Here is a 19,264-nt window from a genome sequence, read left to right as displayed (position 1 = left end):
ATAAGGGACAATTTGGTGGTGGCCTGAATTTACAAAAATAAACTCTTGTTTGGTTGTGTAAAGAATGATTTGATAAATTTCCAATGGGAAACAAAATGTATACATAACACTTACTGAATTTTAATTACAACATCTAGAATTTTAGAAATCAAGGAAACTTTAGACAATGACATAGTTCTATTGGCTCATTTTACACATGAGAAACTGACAATTGCTTAGGGAAAGTACAGGGGCAATTTTTGTTTGGGAATAGGAGGTTAGACCAGATTACTTCTGAGATCCCACTCAATAAATTTTTGAAACTGAGGCCCAAAGAGGTTAAGGAAATTGCCCAAGGTCACAGAACTGACTGGGAGGGAAAGCCTAGAGTAGAATCCAGGTTTCTGGATTCCTTATCTATTTATGACTCCTTTTGTACTTAAAGTATTTGAAACTCAAAATAATAATGCCTTTGGGTAGTACACTTTGAGGAAACAACATAAACCTGGCAATCAAATGCTTACCTTTGGATTATCTTTTAATTCCCAATGCGATGAGTCACACAGCTAAAACAAAACAAAACAAAAAAAAAGAAAAAAGAAAACACTGGCATACTAAGATGCTGTATCAGGAGCTAATTAAAAGGGGGACAAAAACACTCAGATGAACTTTGTAATTTCTTCTGAATCTTTTGACAAATGTAACCTTAAATGCTGACCTGTTTTGAATGCAAATTTTCTAATGACAGTTGGTATTTTTCATGGATAAAAGCAAGAGCTCCTCCTACTTTTTAAAAGAAAGGCTTTAGTTCTAAGATCCTTTAAAATTCATTTAAACAAAGGAGCTGTTCATTGAGACAGTCTTCAGTGGCATTACAGAATTTGATTACAACTGGTCACATTATTCATATAGAGTAAGTCTGATACTTTAGGGGAGAAAGTTTGCAGGTAAGAGCTAAGTTTTGAATATTTGTTTCACTTTCTTCACCTTTTCCTAATGGGATCTTGAATCTTTTTCGGGCAAAAATAGTTTCATTTGATACAACAGTAATTTGGGGAGTACTGCATTTTTTTCTCACATGAAGCTAATGGGTGCTGGATCATCAGTATGGATAGCACTATTGCTTTAATTTTTATTGTTGTTTTCTTATTAGCCTTTATTTTCTATAAAATTCATACCTCTTTAAAGCAAACCTGGTTTTTTTTTTTGGTGGTGGTAAGGTAGTTGCATTTTAGAGTTAGGATGTTCTCTGAGATTATTTCTATGTGATTTTTTTCTATAAGTCAGAATCCTTGACTTTGCAGCAACTTTTATCTCTTAAGCTCATAGATAATCATAGAACTTCTCTAAAATGAATGATTTCATTATCTTTGTATGATGTTTTGAATTAAGTTATAGAATATGTGTGTCCTTTTATGCATAATTTGCTCATATATTATGATTTCATATACAGTAGAGTTATTCATATAAAATTTTCAATTTTCACAGCTTTTGCTCTGAAATGAACTATCATCTTATACTTCTGATGCTTGTTTTCCTCTATAGTTAACACTTAAATAATGAACACACTTTTACAAACTGTACCCATTTTGGATGCTTCCAGATTAGTTTTCTTTTTTAAATATGTAAGATGATACATAAAAGCAGGACATGAACACCAAGGATTAATGAGCTCTTTAAAAAACAACTTTTTAAAGAGATTGGTTCTCACTCTGTTGCCCAGGCTGGACTTGGATTCCTGGACTCAAGCAATCCTCCCTCTTTAGCCTCTCAAGCAGCTGGTACTACAAGCACGCACCAGCTATTTTTTATTGAAATTTTTAAAACTCTGGAATGCTTTAGAGTGGAATTAGAATTCAATCCCAAGTCTACCTTACTTCAAAATCTGAGCTCTTTCTCCTATTCCACACTGCCTACTAAGGTATTAGACAATAAAATATTTCAGCTACTTTTGACTGAAATTTTAATAAATTCTATAATGTTTTAGAGAGTTTGTGACTCAAGTCAATTGCACAGATCTATTATTATCATTATTATTACTAAGTGGGGAGAGTACTAACCTAAGGACAAAGAAATCTGGTTTCCAGTTCTAGATCTTCCTTGCATAGCTGTGTGACCTTGGAATGGACACCCCACCCTCCCTGTCTTACTTTCCTCATCTGTAAAATGAACCAGATGTCCTGACTCTAGCTAATGTTATGAAAGGCAATAAACTGTTAGAAATAACTATTTAAACAGTAGGATAAGACAAAGGAGAGGCAGGATGCCTATTGGATTGTTTTTATTTTTTGGTGCTGAGATCTTACCTGTAAATGATTAGTTGCTGCTTCCAGGGCATTTTTTTTTTTTTTTAAATCAAAGAAATTTATCATACATATTTTGCTACAACTTGGAGAAGTCAGGGTGGGGTGGGTTGCTTGTTCCTTTTGATATATTTTTTCAGTGTCTTCAAGGAATCTATAGGAGGTGGCTTCTGGATATGAGGGAAGCACTAGACAGCTAACAATTGAATTATTATGCCCACTGTGCTACAGACATTTTACATACACTATTCCATTTAATCATTTCCTAAGCCTTATGTAGGCAAGTAATATTGCCTTCATTTTATAGATAAGAAAATTGGGATAGAGATAGCTCAAATATTGAAACAGGAGAGTTCCCTTATGCCCCTCGCAGGGCATGCCACAGGGGTCAGTTCTTCGGTGTCAGGCTGCTCAAACCCCTAGGGGAGCATGCAGACAGGCAGGTGCAGAGGTTGTGGGGAGCACTTTTGGCTTCAACACCATGGCAGCATCTAGGGGTGAGTGTTTATGATTCCTGAAACCCAAGTGGTTGTGTGTTACAGTGTGCTCTTTCAGCTTTGCTGTCTGCCGATGGCTTGTATTAATCAGCTCAGTTAGACCCTCTGCCTTATTGCAAGGACAGAGGGCTCTCTGTATCCTGAGTTCTTGCCCAGTATACCGGAAAAATCAGATCACACATTGGCTTGGAGGATGAATGCAAGGTTTTATTGAGTGGTGGAGGTGGCTCTCAGTGAGATGGATGAGGAGTCAGAAGGAGGATGGAGTGCGAAGGTGATCTTCCCCTGGATACTCCTCCAACCGCCCCTGGTCAAACTCCCCTCGGTGTCCACATTGTTCTGCCATTGCTGGTCTGCTGATGTCTGCTGGTGTCTGCTGGTGTGTTCCTCTGCTCTTCTTGATGTCCAACCACTTGTGTCCATGCCTGCTGTGGTCTCAAGTTTTTATGGGCACAGGATGGGGAACATGGTGGGCCAGAGTGGTCATGGAAAATGCAACATTTGGGCGTGAAAACAGGAGTGCCTGTTCTCACTTAGGTCCATGGGCACAGGCCCTAGGGTGGAGCCCTTGCCAGGGACTCTGCCCTTCTCTACCCAGCACTTTCCTGCCCCCCTCCTGTATCACTGTCATGCCAAGATCTATGTGGCTTTTTCCATTACCCCATGCTGCTTCTGTGGTCACTCTGAGACAATTCTGAGAAGATAAGCTCTTTAGAATTGGGTCTTCCATTGTGCCTGTGGGGTAAAAATTTATTCTGGGGAGATGGATAATATATAGGGTCACATAGAGTAGATTGGTAGGTGCTTCCATGGTGTGATGTGGGAGTCAGTGGTAGGTGAATGCCCATAAATGTTATCTTCATTGGCCTGTCATAGTTACTTTTCCTGAGATTTTTTATCACTAAAGTAATGCTTTTTTTATTTATTTTTCTTTGCCAGTGGGGAGGTTGATGGGAAAGTTTCAATTTCAACTACGCATACCCCTAGAAAGGTTCATGTATGAAACCTTTTATTGTCTAATACCTGAGTAGGTATTATGGAATACTAGAAAGGGATCAGATTTTGGAGTGACACAGACCTAGGATTGAATTTTGATTCACCACTTACTAGCTGTTTAATTTGCACATGATACTTCATCTCTCAGAGCTTCACTTTCTTCTTGAGTAAAACAAAGATAATAATGCATATGCATTGACCCTTAGCATAGTAAACATAATGTATCAATCATCTGCTGTAGATAGCTGTGGGAGAATGGGAAGAGCACTAGAATGGAAGTCTAGAGACTTGGTGTCCTATGACACCAAATATGAAGCTATATTTGTTTCATTCATTCAAGTAAATACTTATTGAGCTTCTATAATGTGTCATGCACTGTGCTAGGCACCGGGGATACATCAATGAACAATCAGAAGTCCCTGTCTTCTTATATCTTAAATTCCAGTTTCATGCTAACCTAACTATATCCATTTCCTGATCACGTAGAGAGGAATTATTGTTCTCCATATTTTAGAGATGGGAAACTAAGGGTTAAATGATACAATGATGAGCAAAATAAATATGATCCCTGACCTCATGATTGCAGTCCAATGAAACATAAATTAATCAGATAATCTCACAAATAAATATAAGATTTAAACCATGATAAGTCTCTAAAAGAAAGGTAGTCAGTTCTCTGAAAACACGTAACAGGGACGTCATCTTCTTTGAGCAGTTGACGTCTTAGCTGAGAACTGCAGAATGAATCAGTGCTAACTGGATCATCCTTCTCCACTTCCTTACTCAGATTCTTCTGGAATTCCCTCGGCTCTTTTACATCCTCTTTAGTGGCTATTGCAAACTTTTTCCTCTCTTTTTAAGCCTCCAACTCAGTTATAATGCATTTATTCTCAGGAGATAGGCTTGCCTGCTATTTCACACAGAAAATAAAAGCCATCAGGTCTGCTTGAACCACTTATCCACCCACTTTCCTGTTTTTTACACACACATTGAGTTGTATCTTCACCCATGCTTTTGTCCTGTCTGAGAGGAAAAACTAGCTCTCTATCTGTCCAAGTTCAGTTTGTCTGTGATTCAGAGCCCATGCGGTCCTCTTGCTTTCTCAGGGCCCCTTTTCATAATTATCCTCTTTCTTCTCTGTGTTTTTAACCTTTTCCTCCCATTGAGTTCTTTTCATGACAAAAATAAAAATAAAAAGTAAATAAAAGAGACATCTTTTCTTGACCATTCCCTGTATAACCAAGTTGTGTACAACCTGTATAACAAGGCTTCAATAAAAGTGGTCCACACATATAACTGCCTTTACTAAGGTGGCTTACGCCTTAATCCCAGCACTTTGGGAGGCTGAAGCGGGCATGGATCACAAGGTCAGGAGATCGAGACCATCCTGGCTAACTCGGTGAAACCCCGTCTCTACTAAAAATACAAAAAATTCACCGGGCGTGGTGGCGGGCGCCTGTATTCCCAGCTACTTGGGACGCTGAGGCAGGAGAATGGCGTGAAACCGGGAGGCGGAGCTTGCAGTGAGCCGAGATGGCGCCACTGCACTCCAGCCCAGGCGACAGAGCGAGACTCCATCTCAAAAAAGAAAAAGTGACTAATTACTTCTTATTTCCAAATGCAACAGACACATTTCAATTCTTGTCCTACTTTCTCAAGTCCCCAAATTTTTTGACATGTGAGGCACTTTGCTTTTTAATACTCTGTCTTTGAAATCTTCTGCTTCATTAGTTTCTGTGATACCACTTTCTCCTTTCCTTCCTCCTTCTTTTCTGGTCACTCTGTAGTCTCATTTGTGAACTACTCTATTGCAAATGCTACCTGAAAATTCAGTGGTCCAAATATCTCTACAATCTGTCCAGTTTTGTTCTCTGTTTTCAACTGATCACTAAAGCCTGTCCATTTTACCTCTTTAATATATGTTATGTGTTCCATCTTTTTTAGAGCATTATTATTTTCGTAGTATAGGCCTTCATTATCTCTATTCTGAACTATTTAAAAGTCTCCTAACTTGTTGTTTCTGTCTCCTTTCTTGTCCCCCTCAGATCTGTTCTTTCAAGCGTGGCAAAAGCCGTATTCCTGCAGTTTACATGTGTTAAACTGAGCTGTCTATTGGATATATCCCTCAGGTTTAGAAATCCTTCAGTACTATCTGATAGCCCTCAGGATTAAGTCCAAAGTCTTTTAATGTGGCTCAAAAGGCATGCCTGTGTACATCTTATACTGCAGCCAAAAACAAACTATTTGTAGATCCCTGAATTCATTAATCTTTATCAACTCTCTGCATTTATTTAATTACCTGACCACCATTCCCAAGACCAGATTGAGTACCTGTCCTCTGTACTTCTAAATGCTTGCCTCTTTCCTGGAACTTACTACATTTTATTATAAGTGACATTAGTAAGAATCTAGTCCACAAATGGATATGCAAGAAACTTCACATTTTAAAATGTTCTTATAAGCTCTCCTGTATTCAACATTCTACCAGGAAAGTAAGACACACAATTTTAGTCAATACTCAAGCCTCCTGCTGAGTTATGCAAATATTTTGAGGCCTTAGGCTACACCAAAACACAGATACTTCTTAACTTATGATGAGGTTATAATAAACCCATTGTAAGTTGAAAATATAAGTTGAAAATGCATTTAATACACCTAACCTACCAACATCATAGTTTAGCCTAGGCTCCCATAAACGTGCTCAGAACCCTTACATTAGCCTACAGTTTGGCAAAATCATCTAACGAAAAGCCTATTTTATAATAAAGTGTTGACTATCTCATGTAACTGCATATCACTAGCCTGGGAAACAATAAAAATTCAACGTACATCAAAATTGTGATGGTTTTGCACCATCTTAAAGTCAAAAAATTGTAAATGGAACCATTGTAAGTTGGAGACCATCCGTACTGGGGAGGCCCTTTTAGCTATTGATCATTAATCTTCTGTCAATTCCCTGATGTACTCTCTGATACCCCATTTTGTCTCCAGCTGGAATGATTTTTTCATGTTTGCTGCTGCTGCTCCTATGCTATGCTTGTGGGCTTGGGGAACGGGATCACTGCTGAGTTTGGGTCCCATGTATTTCAGGCTCAGCATACTCACTGAAACTTTTCTGAGCTTTTGCCCCTGTTTTAGGCTGCTGCCATCAAATGTTGAGCTGTTCCCTATTTTCCCTGCCACCACCAACTCCTATCAGACTCCTGACTTCTTTTTGTCTAAAGTCTGTGTCCCTTTTCCATCTCTCAGTGCTCTAAAAGGAATTTCATCTGTTCTCTTGAGACCCTCACTGATATTAGAGAGAATAATCTCTCCCATGAGTCTGGGTTTTGGGAAAATTAAAGCCAGGAAGGCAAGTATAGACAAGTGGCAACAGGGGAGGAGGAATTTCCATGGGTAAGAAACAATAAAAAATAAACAATAAAATGGCCCATTTATCTTCTAGAAATGGGATGAAAAAGAGAAAAAGCAGAGCAAAACACAAATGATTGTCTCAAAATAACGTAGCCACATACTTGTCTGGTTAGAAGACTGTCCTCTTCACTAAATGGTGAGTGCCTTTTAAAATATTGCAGAATTATTCACTTATATTTTAGTAGAGAGTACAGAGGAGACTCGCAATCCAATCTGGGGGAGAGAATAGGGAAAGCTTATAGAATGAAGTAGTACCTGAGCTAAATCTAAATGACTAGACTAGGTAAAGCAGTATTGATATCAGTGGGAAAAGGCTTAGAGATAAAATAAGACCCAACTTTTCAAGACCTGTAAGTAGAAGATGAGTCTAAAAGTGGAAAAGTATTGCTTGCCATGCTAAACATTTTGTATGTTGTTTTATAAGACAACACAATATAGAGGTTAAAGGCACAAACTCTGAAATGGCATTGCTGGGCTTTGAATTTTGGCTCCATCACTTGATAGCTATGAGACCCCAAGGAAATCATGTAGCTTCTCTGTGTTACAGTTTCTATATTAGTAAAATGTGATAACATCAGTACCTACTTCATAATACCATAGTAAGGACTAAGTGAATTAATACAGTGAAGTGCTTAGAAAAACACTGTCACACCAGAAGCACATTGAATTGTGAGTTATTATAAATTATTCTGCAGAGCAGTAGGAAACCAATGAAAAAGTCTGAACATATTTGAGTTTTTAGAAGGTCATGCTAGCTACAGTGTGAGAATGACCAGAACCTGACTTATTGTAAGATGGAAAATGCATTAGGAGGTTATTGCTGTTGATTAGTCAAGAGATGGTGATGGCTAGAATCTGTCGTGGCAGTGAAGAAGGAGTGATACAGATGGACTGCAAAGATGCTTAGAGAATTGAATCTTTAGGGTATTGTGTATGTGCATGAAATGGTGGTTGAGGATAAATGAGAGAGAGGAATCTAAGATGACTTCTAGGTTTCTGGATTGAGAAGTCATCCTAGCATTTGATGAAGGAAATAAAGAAAAGGAAGATGATAAGTTGTGTTGGCTGAGCATGGTGGCTCACACCTGCAATCCCAGCACTTTGGGAGGTGCTGGCAGATCACCTGAGGTCAGGAGTTTGAGACTAGCATGGCCAACATGGTGAAACCCTGTGTCTACTAAAAATACAAAAACTAGCCAGGCATGGTGGCAGGTGTCTGCAATCCCAACTACTTGGGAGGTTGAGGCAGGAGAATCACTTGAACCCGGGAGATGGATGTTGCAGTGAGCCGAGATTGTGCCACTGCACTCCAGCCTCAGTGACAGAGTGAGACCCTGTCTCAAAAAAAAAGAAAAAAAAAAGGGTTGTATTAATGTTTTGGGTATTTGTAATCTTCATAGATTTCACATTCTCTGAAGCAGAGATAACTGAATGATATCATCCATCAGTAATTTGAAATAATGTATTGAAGGATTTTCTAGATACTTTAAGATAATCTGACTAAGGAGAAATTTAGTACTGTTCCAAGGAAGATATACTTTCTTCTCCATGCTTTTCTTTGATAAGTTTGTTAATTATATAGTTTAAAAATATTGTTGAGAAAAATCCTTTGGTGACTGATGAGTGATATTTGAGAAATGGACAGGACTTGACTATGGATTGACTATGGTGGTACGTAGATGTCTAGGGTAACTCTCTGGCTTCTACTGTTGAATGGATACTGCAAGAGCACTTGTTTTCAAGTGGGAGATCATGATTCTGGCATTTGACATTTTACATTTGATGCATGTTTGAGACTTCCACGTGAAGATATTGAGAAAGCAATTAGATATACATCCCTGGAGCTCAGAAGAATAGTTCACATGGGAGATTGTCTCAGTCTGTTTTGTGTTGCTATAAAGGAAAACCTAAGGCTGGGTAGTTTATAGATAAAAGAGTTTATTTGGTTCATGTTTCCGCAGGCTGTACAAGAAGCATGGTGCTGGCATCAGATTCTGGTAAGGACCTCAAGAAGCTTTCAATCATGGTGGAAGGCAAAGTGGGAGCAGGTGTGTCACATGCAAGAGAGGGAAGAAGAGAGAGTGGGGAGGAACGTGCCAGGCTCTTTTTAACAATCAGATCTACATGAACTAATAATAGAGCAAGAACTGACTCATTACCAAGGGAACAGCACCAAGCCATTCAAGAGGGATCTGCCTTTATGACCCAAAGACCTCTCACTAGGCCCCACTTTCGACATTGGAGATCAGATTTCAACATGAGATTAGGAGGGGACAAATATCCAAAGTATATCAGAGATATATTTTGGAAGTCATTGGTATATAGATGATAATGGAAGCTGTGGGGGCAGAAAAAATTACCTAGCGAGAATATAGAATCAAAAGAGGTGAAGGCCTTGGGCCAAACCTCGAAGAACTCTGACATTTACTATTAGGATAAGTAATGGATAAGCCTGAAAATGAAATGAAAAAGTGACCAGAGAGGTAGAAAGAAAACTGGGAAATGGGTGTCAGAAAAGCCAAGGGAAAAGTGTTTCAAGAAGGATGATAATAAACAGGTGAATGCTGCTGAAATATAAATAAGATTGGGATTAAAATATTAATTAGATTCAGCAACATGGAGGTCATTAGTTATTCTAGTGGGACCTGTTTCAGTAGAGCTATGGATTGGTGGTGAGGTGAAGGAAGAACCCAGAAGGAAATGGAGTGATGAAGAGTGAGAGGGGAAGTTTCTGGAAATTTGGCTGTGAAGAAGATGGGAGTATTGGGGCAGTAGCTGCAGACAAATATGTAGGCAAGGTATTTACGGTCAGGAGAAATGAACAGGTTTAAAAGCGAATGAGATGCATTTAGCCAAGATGTGTGTATCCATACATACATCTTATGTATGTGGAAGTTATATGAGAGATGAAAAAAATGACTGTAACATTTTTGAAAGTGTGAGCAGGGTTAGAATTCAAAACAGATACGAGGAGCAGGAGGGAAAGAAGAGAGAATGTGGAAAGATTCTTGTATCAAATCAGAAAGATGAGGGAATTTCCATCTGATGGTTTCAATTTTGTTTTTCAAAGTATGAGGCAAGCTCATGTGCTGAGATCAGGGGAGAAGGGATGAAATGATTTAAGAGAATGGAAAAGGTTTGTAATGGTCAGTAATGGAATGATGTTGAACAGAGACAAGTAATAGGGCTCCTGAGTAGTACCGTGGGCTTATTTAAAATGAAATGTTATGCAATTATCAAGGAACTAATCTATAGTGGGACTTCTTTCATCAGCACCCAGCAGTGATTTAAGCAGTATTTAAGCCATGGTCATAGATAGTGGAAGCCAAGAATGTGTTTGCATGTGAAAATTTGTACATACACTTCATTGTATTCTGGTTGTAAGTATCAGAAAATAAGGAGGGCTTAGGACTAGATCCCTAAGAGTGCCCCAACTTTTTGAAAATTCTTTTTTTTAATGGAAGGCTTCAAGAATTTATTTGTCATCCTTGTCCAAGGGCTATGCTAATCTTATCTGTATCATCCCAGTTTCAGTATATGTGTGGCTAAAGTGAGAACACCATCCTCTTCTAAGGAGTAAAGCGGGGACTAGAGGGTAAGAGGTGCTAGTCATTTTAACCCTCCATTGATGCTTTAAAATGGAAGACAAGGCCATGCTCTTTGGGATGATTCTACTCCACATAGTTCTCTTTCCCTGGCATGCTTGACTTTGCTCTTCCAGCAGTGATTAATCTCTGGTTATGCAATCAGCCATCTTCTTTATCTAGCACTTTTGCAGGAAGAATAGTGTACACTGTTGATAGAAATAACACTGATTCATTGAGAGAAGACTTGAATTTCAGGATATTCTGATAATAACCAAAGCATGTGGAGTGAGCTGCCAGTCACTGGAAAATGTGGAGACAAAAAAAGATTAAAGCTGTGTGAGTGCACTGCCAGAACAGCATTTGGAAAATTATGGCAACAACTCATGATGGTGGAAGAAGTGCTATGGCATCTGTGAGCAGCTCATAGCAGCAGAATTACCAGAAAGCCATAGAGGGTCCTCCAGCACTTATAGCTTATTTTTTTTCTTGAGACAGAATCTCGCTCTGTCTCCCAGGCTGGAGTGCAGTGGTGCAACCTTGGCTCACTGCAACCTCGCCTCCCGATTCAAGTAATTTTCCTGCCTCAGCCTCCTGAGTAGTTGGGATTACAGGCACCCGCCTGCAGAGACAGGGTTTCACCATGTTGGCCAGGCTGGTCTCGAACTCCTGACCTCAAGTGATTGCCCGCCTTGGCCCCCCAAAGTGCTGGGATCACAGGCGTGAGCCACAGTGCCTGGCCCACTTATATCTTCCTGTTTACAACATCCAGGACTTTGAAAACCTCAAAGGGGGACATTGAAGTATTGTCATATTGTATTGTTGTCCCTGTGAAAAATTTCTACTTCAGCATTTTGTGGTTGTAGTATTTGCAAGTGGGGTGGCTGAGTATGGTTTATTTCCCAGGTACTTGGTCAGAGGCTTTAGCTAAAGGAAGTGCTATATAAGCTAAATGTGGCCCTTCATAAGAATTCTGCAGGAGCTTCAGACTCAAAGGTTATGTGGAAAAGAGGTATCTGACCGTAGAAGCACATACTTCTTTGATTACCTGGAAATTTGGGGTTAAAAGGATATTAACTTTTTTTTTTCCTTAGACAAGATCTGGCTCTATTACCCAGGCTGGAGTGCAGTGACGTGCTCTCAGCTCACAGCAGCCTCTGCTTCCCAGGTTCAAGTAGTTCTCTCACCTCCCAAGTAGCTGGGACTACAAGCATGCACCACCACGCCTGACTAATTTTTGTATTTTTGTAGAGAAAGGGTTTCACCATGTTGGCCAGGCTGGTCTCAAACTCCTGACCTCAAGTGATCTGCCCGCCTCGGCCTCCCAAAGTGCTGGGATTACAGGCGTGAGCCACTATGGCTGGCCTAAAAGGATATGAACTTTTAAAGTGTTTTGATATGCATTTTTCAAGACTTCTCTAATTAGTTTTAGATCACAGGTTCTGCTTTAAAAAGACAGTGGTTTATGTTGCGCTCACATGACTGTCTGGGGATAGCTAATCCAGCCAGGGCTGCATGAAAAGTATGCAGCTTTATTGCATGAGTCCAACAAGGGCCTTGGGCTACTCTCAACTTGTTCTGCCATGCCTAGGGTGTTTCCCTCATTTGTTTGATCAAGGGTGGCTCAATGCCAAGATCACATTCTAACAAGCAGGCTGGAGGAAAGGAAGAACAGGTAAGGGGAGAAAAGGTCTATTCTCTTTAAAGGCCTGACTGAAGAGATTGGAGATAACACTTCCATTTACATCTCTTAGGCCAGAACTTAATCACCTGTCACATATAGCTGAAAGGGCACTCAGAACTGTAGTATTTGTTTTGTGTGACCACGTGCCCAGCTACAACTTGGGGGTTCCGTTACCACTGAAGGAGGGGACAGTGAATATTAGGAGACAGCTAGTAATCTCAGCCACATCACCTCCAAAAAGGATTGCATCAATTCACATTTCTACCAGTAGTCTGAGAGAAAGCCCACACTTTATGACTATTTTTAATTTTTTTGGTCTGCCCTGTCAATAGACTTGAGGGCAGGAAACACTGTGTCTTATGTTTTCATATCTGCAGCATTGAGTACAAAATGAATGCTCAGGAAATGCCTGTGAAATAAAGATCTGGATGGATGCCTGTGGCCATGTCAGCACCAATACAGCAAGCAAAGGCATAGATTAAACACAGGTTATAAAAATAGAGACTCTAAGGAACCTTGAAAAACTTTGTCTAGCCTAGGCTCGAAAGCAGTTATCAAAACAACGAGAAAGTGGGGGAAGTAAGTAGACCTACCACTTAGGATTATGAGGTAGATTTAGTCTTTAAGCCGACGAGTATAAGGAACCAGTCATCTTAAAGCTGGAAACCCATTTCTATGAAGGGCAATCAGTGTGCTGCAAAACAATAAAGCTCAGCCTACAGGCAACTGAACAGTGACATTTTTTTTAGTCGTAAGCACTTTTAAAAAGTAAGCTTACAAAGTTGCAGATTTAATCTACAAGTGACATAATGGAAAATATTATTCTGAAGCCAAAAAACTAATGAAAAATGTACTGAGAAGAGAGGATGCCCCAGTATTTTAAAAATAATGGAAAAGAGGAACATCAGTAGGAGAGAGGAAAAGAGGGAAAGAAGAAAAGTAGAAAGAAGAAAAGAAGAGGAGAGGGCCAGGAGAGAGGGGGACATGAGGAAGAAGCAGACGGCAAGAGCCTGAAATGATGCACTAGCTGCCCTCCATGTTCTGCATTCCAAATAGCCTGCTTAGCTAAGCCAGAATAAACAGAATTTTGCCTAGAGATATGCACTTACTAAAACTCTTTGGGAATATGCACAGCTGTATTGTTTGATCCCTTAGTTTCAAAGTTTTCAAAATACAATAAAGTCTATGTGTTCCTATTCTGCATTTTGAAATTAGGACTAGAACCAGAATTTCTGCCACTCGCTTGATTCAGATCTTTGGTTTGAGTCTTTTAAGCCAAAGACTAACAACCACAATTTAAAACTGCCTTACAAAAATATATAATAGTAAGTTTTTTTTTGTTTTTTTTTTGTTTTTTTTTTTTCTGATGAGTTTTGCTGCAGAAAACAAATTTAGAAGAAAACAAATGAAACCTCAGATTGCACACAGGAAGTAGAAATGTTCTATAGTCTGGAGAAAGGGCAGGTTTTAAAAAAATAATTATTCGATTAGAAATGCCAGAAGTTGGAGATAGCTTTGCAAAACTTTATTTTTTGAGATGGAGTCTTGCCCTGTCACCCAGGTTGGAGTGCAATGGCAGGATCTTGGCTCACTGCAACTTCTGCCTCCCAGGTTCAAGTGATTCTCCTGCCTCAGCCTCCTGAGTAGCTGGGATTACAGGTGCGTGCCACCACACCCAGCTAATTTTTTTGTATCTTTAGTAGAGATGAGGTTTCACCATGTTGGCCAGGTTGGTCTCAAACTCCTGACCTCGTGATCTGCCTGCCTCGGCCTCCCAAAGTGCTGGGATTACAGGCATGAGCCACCTTGCCAGGCTGCAAAACTATTTTAGCAGATGGAAAGTATTTGTTAATGTAATCATTGGTGAAACTAAACTTTGGCAGTTTCTAAATGCCTCAGAAAAAAATGCTCTGCCATAATATGGGTACCTTTTGATAAGTATATCCTAAAGTACTCTGACCTGTATCCATAAAATAAGAACAGCATCATTGCTAAATAGGTGTGACAAGAATCTAAGGAAGAGCAGGATTAAGCCTTCATGTGCGATGTTCTCCATCCATGTTTTAAAGAGGGAAGAAAAGAGATTTCCTCCCAGCCATAGCTCCTTATGTTCCTTCACTGCAAACCTCTCAAAGGAGTTATTGTGAGGTTTGGAAGCCTGCAAACCTGAGTCGCCCCACCCTGGGAGACATTTTCATAGACGTGATAATGGACTAGACTAATTAGAGTCATGTGCCATTCAATGATGGGGATAATTTCTGACAAATGTGTCATTAGGCCATTTCACCATCGTGCGAACACCCTAGAGCATACTTACACAAACCTATGTGGTATAGTCTACTACACACCTAGGCTATATGGTATAGCCTATCGCTCCTAGGTTATAAACCTGTGCAGCATATGACTGTACTGAATACTTTAGGTAATTATAACACAATGCTAAGTATTTGTGTTTTAAGTATATCTAAAAATAGAAAAACTACAGTAAAAATTATGGTATAAAAGGTTTAAAAATGGTATCCCTGTACTGGGCACTTGACATGAATCGAGGTTGCAGGACTGGAAGTTGCTCTGGGTGAGTCAGTGAGTGAGAGGTGAGTGAATGTGAAAGCCTAGGACATTACTGTACACTCCTGTAGACTTAACAAACACTGTCCAGTTAGGCCACATTACATTTATAAAAAATAAAGTAATTGCACTAGGACATTATAATGGCTGCAGTGTCACTAGATGATAAGAATTTTTCAGCTCACCTATAATCTTAGGGGACCATTGTTGTATATGTTGTTCCTTGTTGACCAAAACATCATTAGGCAGTGCATGACTGTATTAATGACTGAATGGGACTGAATGTGCCAATATCTTTTGACTTATATGATCATTTTGATGTAAAGAATCTGTGCTTGAAAAAGGGGAGGTGGACTGTGTTATCGTGATTTATAGGATATACATAGATTTGGTTTTTGGCTAGTTTCCAGGCACATAGCTTCTAAAACTCCTGGAATCTTTTAAGTGGTAAATGTCTTTTTGTATGCTAGTGAGATAACTGTTGGCTGGGGGCTCCTGGATAGTTTCAGGAGGGGGGCTGGTTGCCAGGGGAACCAACTACATGATCTCCTCACCTTCAATCTCCTCACTGCCCTCATCCAGGGAAGGGAGAGGGGCTGAATGTTGAGTTGATCACCAATCACCAACGATGTAATCAATTATACCTAAATAATGAAGTCTCCATAAAAACCCAGAAGGACTGGGTTTGGGGAGCTTCTGGAGAGCTAAACATATGGAGATACCTGGAGAAGGCATGGAAGCTTTGTGCCCTCTCTCTCATGTTTTGCTAATGCATCTCTTCCATCTGGCTGTTCATTTGTATCCTTTGTAATACCATTTATAATAAATGGGTAAAAGTAAGTAAAGTGTTCCCCTGAGTTGTGAGCTATCCTAGCAAATTAACCATACCCAGAAGTCAGAAACACAAGTCACAACCCAGGGATTGCTATTGGCATCTGAAGTAGGGGCAGTCTTGAGGGATTGAACTCTTAACTTGAGGGATCCGAAACTATCTCCTGGTAGATAGTCTTAGAATTAACTTGAACTAGTGGAGAAGTGATTGATTGTTGGTGAAGGAGACATCTCCATACGTTTCGGTGACCAGAGACGAAGAATTCTGTGTTGTATTGCCTGCGTGAGAATAGGACAAACACTGTTTTTTTCCTATCCCTAATAGTTATCTATACTCACTGTGTCAAAATTTACCCTTCCATTCTTTCTTGAACTCATTTTAATCTGGGTTTTTCCCCCAACGTGCCACTGACTGAATTCCCTTAGCAATATTAGCAATGATTTCCACTTTGCTTAAACCATTAGCCCGTTCTCAGGCCTCGTTTTACTCCACTTATCAGCAGCTTTTGACGTTGTCTACCTATTACTTTATCCTTGAAACGTTTTCCCCACTTGATTTTCCTTTCACTTATATGGCCTCTCTTTTGTCTCCTTTGTTGGTAGCAAGATTTAGCCTTTTATATATTGAGGGTCCCAGTCATTGGCCCTCTTGTCTTTATCTCATCTACACTCTACCTTAGGTGACTCCAGTCAATCACATGGCTCTAAATACTGTCTATATCCTGATGGTTCCCAAATTTATATTTACAGCTCTGGTCTTTCCCCCATCTCCAGAGTCGAATATCCAACTGCCTACTCATCTCCCCTTGGATATTAGTTAGTTAGTCAGCTCAAACTTAATCATCCAAAATTGAACTCTTGATCATCATCCCTAGGCCCCATAAACAATTATCCAGATGGCCATGCCAAAATAAAGCCATCATCTTCTGATACTGCACACTCAATCCACCAGTATATTCTATCAGCACTGCTATCAACCTGGTCAAAGTCACCATCATCTCTAGCCCAGGTCATTGTTTCTACCTTTCCATTGCATACAATAGCCCTTTAAAATGTAATCTACATCATGTTGAGGTGGGAGAGTTCCCTGGCCCCCCTTGCAGAACCTGTGACAGGGGGATGTGGCTCTCTGGCAACAGGGGGTTGTGGGAGGGGGAGCATGCAGAGGGGCAGGTGTGGGAGCCAGGGTGAGTGCTTTGGACTCTGGACCCACAGCAGTATCTAGGGGTGGGTGTCTGTGACTCTTGAAGCCCAAGTGGGCATGTGTTACAGTGCGCTCTTTTAGCTTTGTCTTCTGTGGATGGCTTAAGTGTTAAACAGTTCAGTGGACTCTGCCTTTTTGCAAGGGCAGAGGGCCAGTGTGGCAGCTTTCTGTATCTTGAGCTCTTGTCCAGCACCCAGGAAAAATCAAGTCACACACGAACTTGAAGGATGAATGCAGGGGTTTTATTGAGTGGTAGAGGTGTCTCTCTGCGGGATGGATGTGGAACTGGAAGGTGGAGTGGGAGGATCATCTTCCCTTGGAGTTTGGCCATTCAGCAGCTGATCTCCTCTTTGACTGTCTCCAGCTGAACTCCTCTCAGCATTCAGACGCTCCCTCTCTTCTCTCTGCTGTGCCTTTCTGCCATTCTTCCATGCTTCTGTTTGCCCCCTCATGGAGGCTAGGGTTTGGAGTTTATGTGTGTACAGGATAAGGGTGCATGGTGGGCAAAAAGCAACATTTTGAACGTGAAAACAGGAATGCCTGTTCCCATTTAAGGCCATGGGTTTCCAGGCTTGAGGGTGGGGCCTTTGCCTGGGAAATGCCCTCTTCTACCCAGTATTTCCCTGTCTCCTGTCCATATCAAAGTCACTGCTCACAACTGTCCAGTTGCTTCCCATTTTACTAAAAATAAATGGCAAATTCATCACCATGTCCTACCCTCTCCTATATTTGTGAGATCATCTAATTTTTCTGTTCCCTATCCTGCTGGTCTTCCTATTCCTGAAACTACTAAGCTGATTCCTGCCACAGGGCTTTTGAATGTGCTCTTCCTTCTACCTGAAACATTCTTTCCCTGTATCTTTACCTGGTTTATTTCCTCGCATCACTGAAGTCCTTGATGCTACGTTCTCAGAGAGTCATTCCCTGACTACCCTTACCTAAAATGAATCACCCATTATTCTTTCATGTCATCCTGCTTTATTTTTCTTTATACAACTTGTGGTTATCTGATATGTTTATTATCTGTCTCCCACACCAGAAATGAGGGTAGCTACTTTGTCTTGTTCACTGCTGTATCCCCAGTACCTGTAACAGTGCCTAGCATGTAGTAGACTTCCTGAAATAATTGAATAGTTAATATGTAATAGAAATATTAATATTTAATTGTTTTTAACATTCTTTTCTATAACTAACGGTACTATATGTAATATAATACCACATTTCCATGTGTTTACAGTCTATAAATAACATACTGGTAGATAACCTGGAAGGAATATAAAAATTGCTATTGTACATTTTGTATTCTATTTTTACTGAGTATTGAGTGGGTAGAGTATATCCTATTATTTACTTTTGAAGGTGTTACATAACATGAATGTTTTGGGTATTCCCTGCCTGTTTGCAAACAAGTATTTGGGACCATCTGGGAGTACAGAGAACAGTGTTGAACAAAAGAGATTGTTTTGCTAGTTCCAGAGCAGTGGTGCCTTTCAAGGCAGTGCATTGCTCTTCAGTTATGACTTCACTGGAGTAGAATATAAGGTATATTTAGTAAGAACTATTTGACCTGTTTTAAGAAATATTTACTAATTGATGACCTAGGGGTTTTATTTAGAGGGTTGCAAAAAAAAAAAAAATTTAGTGAGTTGCTTTTAAAAAGCATGTTGGTGGTTTGTTGAATAGAATTATACACTAATAAAGCTGTGATATCAGCTTGGGGACAAATTCTGAAATTTGTAAATTGCTTCATGAATTAACACTGTAAACCTAGATGTTGCTATGGTGGCTCAAAACTGAATTGTCTAGCTTTGACAGTGTTGCAAGAAACTTGTTAGCCAGATGAACTCAAGATGTCATACAGGAAAAGCATCTAGAAAAGCATTATGAGGCCTGGCGCTATGGCTTAGGCCTGTAATCCCAGCACTTTGGTAGGTCGAGACAGGAGGATGACTTGAGCCCAGGAGTTCAAGACCAGCCTAGGCAATATAATGAGACCCCTGTCTCCACAAAATAAATAAATAAATAAAAAATAAATAAATAAATAAATAAAAAATGAAAATAGTTATGGCCTAGAATGACTACCCATGGTTTTATAAGAACTGTAGATTTATTGAACATATTTTATAAATATCAAATAATGTTAGTATGTAATCTTATCAGGGATGGAAATATAATCATGCTATATAGAGCTGGATGTTAAAGTG

The 19,264-nt window shown here is 39.8% G+C and overlaps 1 protein-coding gene and 1 non-coding gene across 10 annotated transcripts in view; one reads left to right on the top strand and one right to left on the bottom strand.

The window, feature by feature from the left end:
• The first annotated feature begins 725 nt into the window (after positions 1–725).
• Positions 726–19,264, top strand: part of IL13RA2 (interleukin 13 receptor subunit alpha 2) — a 36,878-nt gene continuing 18,339 nt past the window's right edge. For 2 of the 9 annotated variants that reach the window (XM_030934145.1, XM_030934144.1), the window contains exons 1-2: positions 727–926; positions 7,221–7,325. Coding sequence is in view for 1 of the 9 variants with exons in the window: in XM_030934142.1 (XP_030790002.1) it covers positions 7,323–7,325 (3 nt within the window). In the remaining 8 variants the exon portion in view is untranslated. Of the gene's footprint in view, positions 927–7,220; positions 7,326–9,199; positions 9,238–19,264 lie in introns of those variants that run through there. The other 7 variants (XM_030934150.1, XM_030934149.1, XM_030934146.1 and 4 more) reach the window with 5 other exon arrangements.
• Positions 10,641–10,749, bottom strand: LOC115898847. The gene has a single exon (XR_004058511.1). It is a non-coding gene; the product is annotated as a U6 spliceosomal RNA (small nuclear RNA).

The sequence above is a fragment of the Rhinopithecus roxellana genome, chromosome 7 (assembly GCF_007565055.1).
Source record: "Rhinopithecus roxellana isolate Shanxi Qingling chromosome 7, ASM756505v1, whole genome shotgun sequence".
NCBI classification, from domain to species: Eukaryota; Metazoa; Chordata; class Mammalia; order Primates; family Cercopithecidae; genus Rhinopithecus; species Rhinopithecus roxellana.
This window is presented reverse-complemented; position numbering and strand designations above follow the sequence as displayed.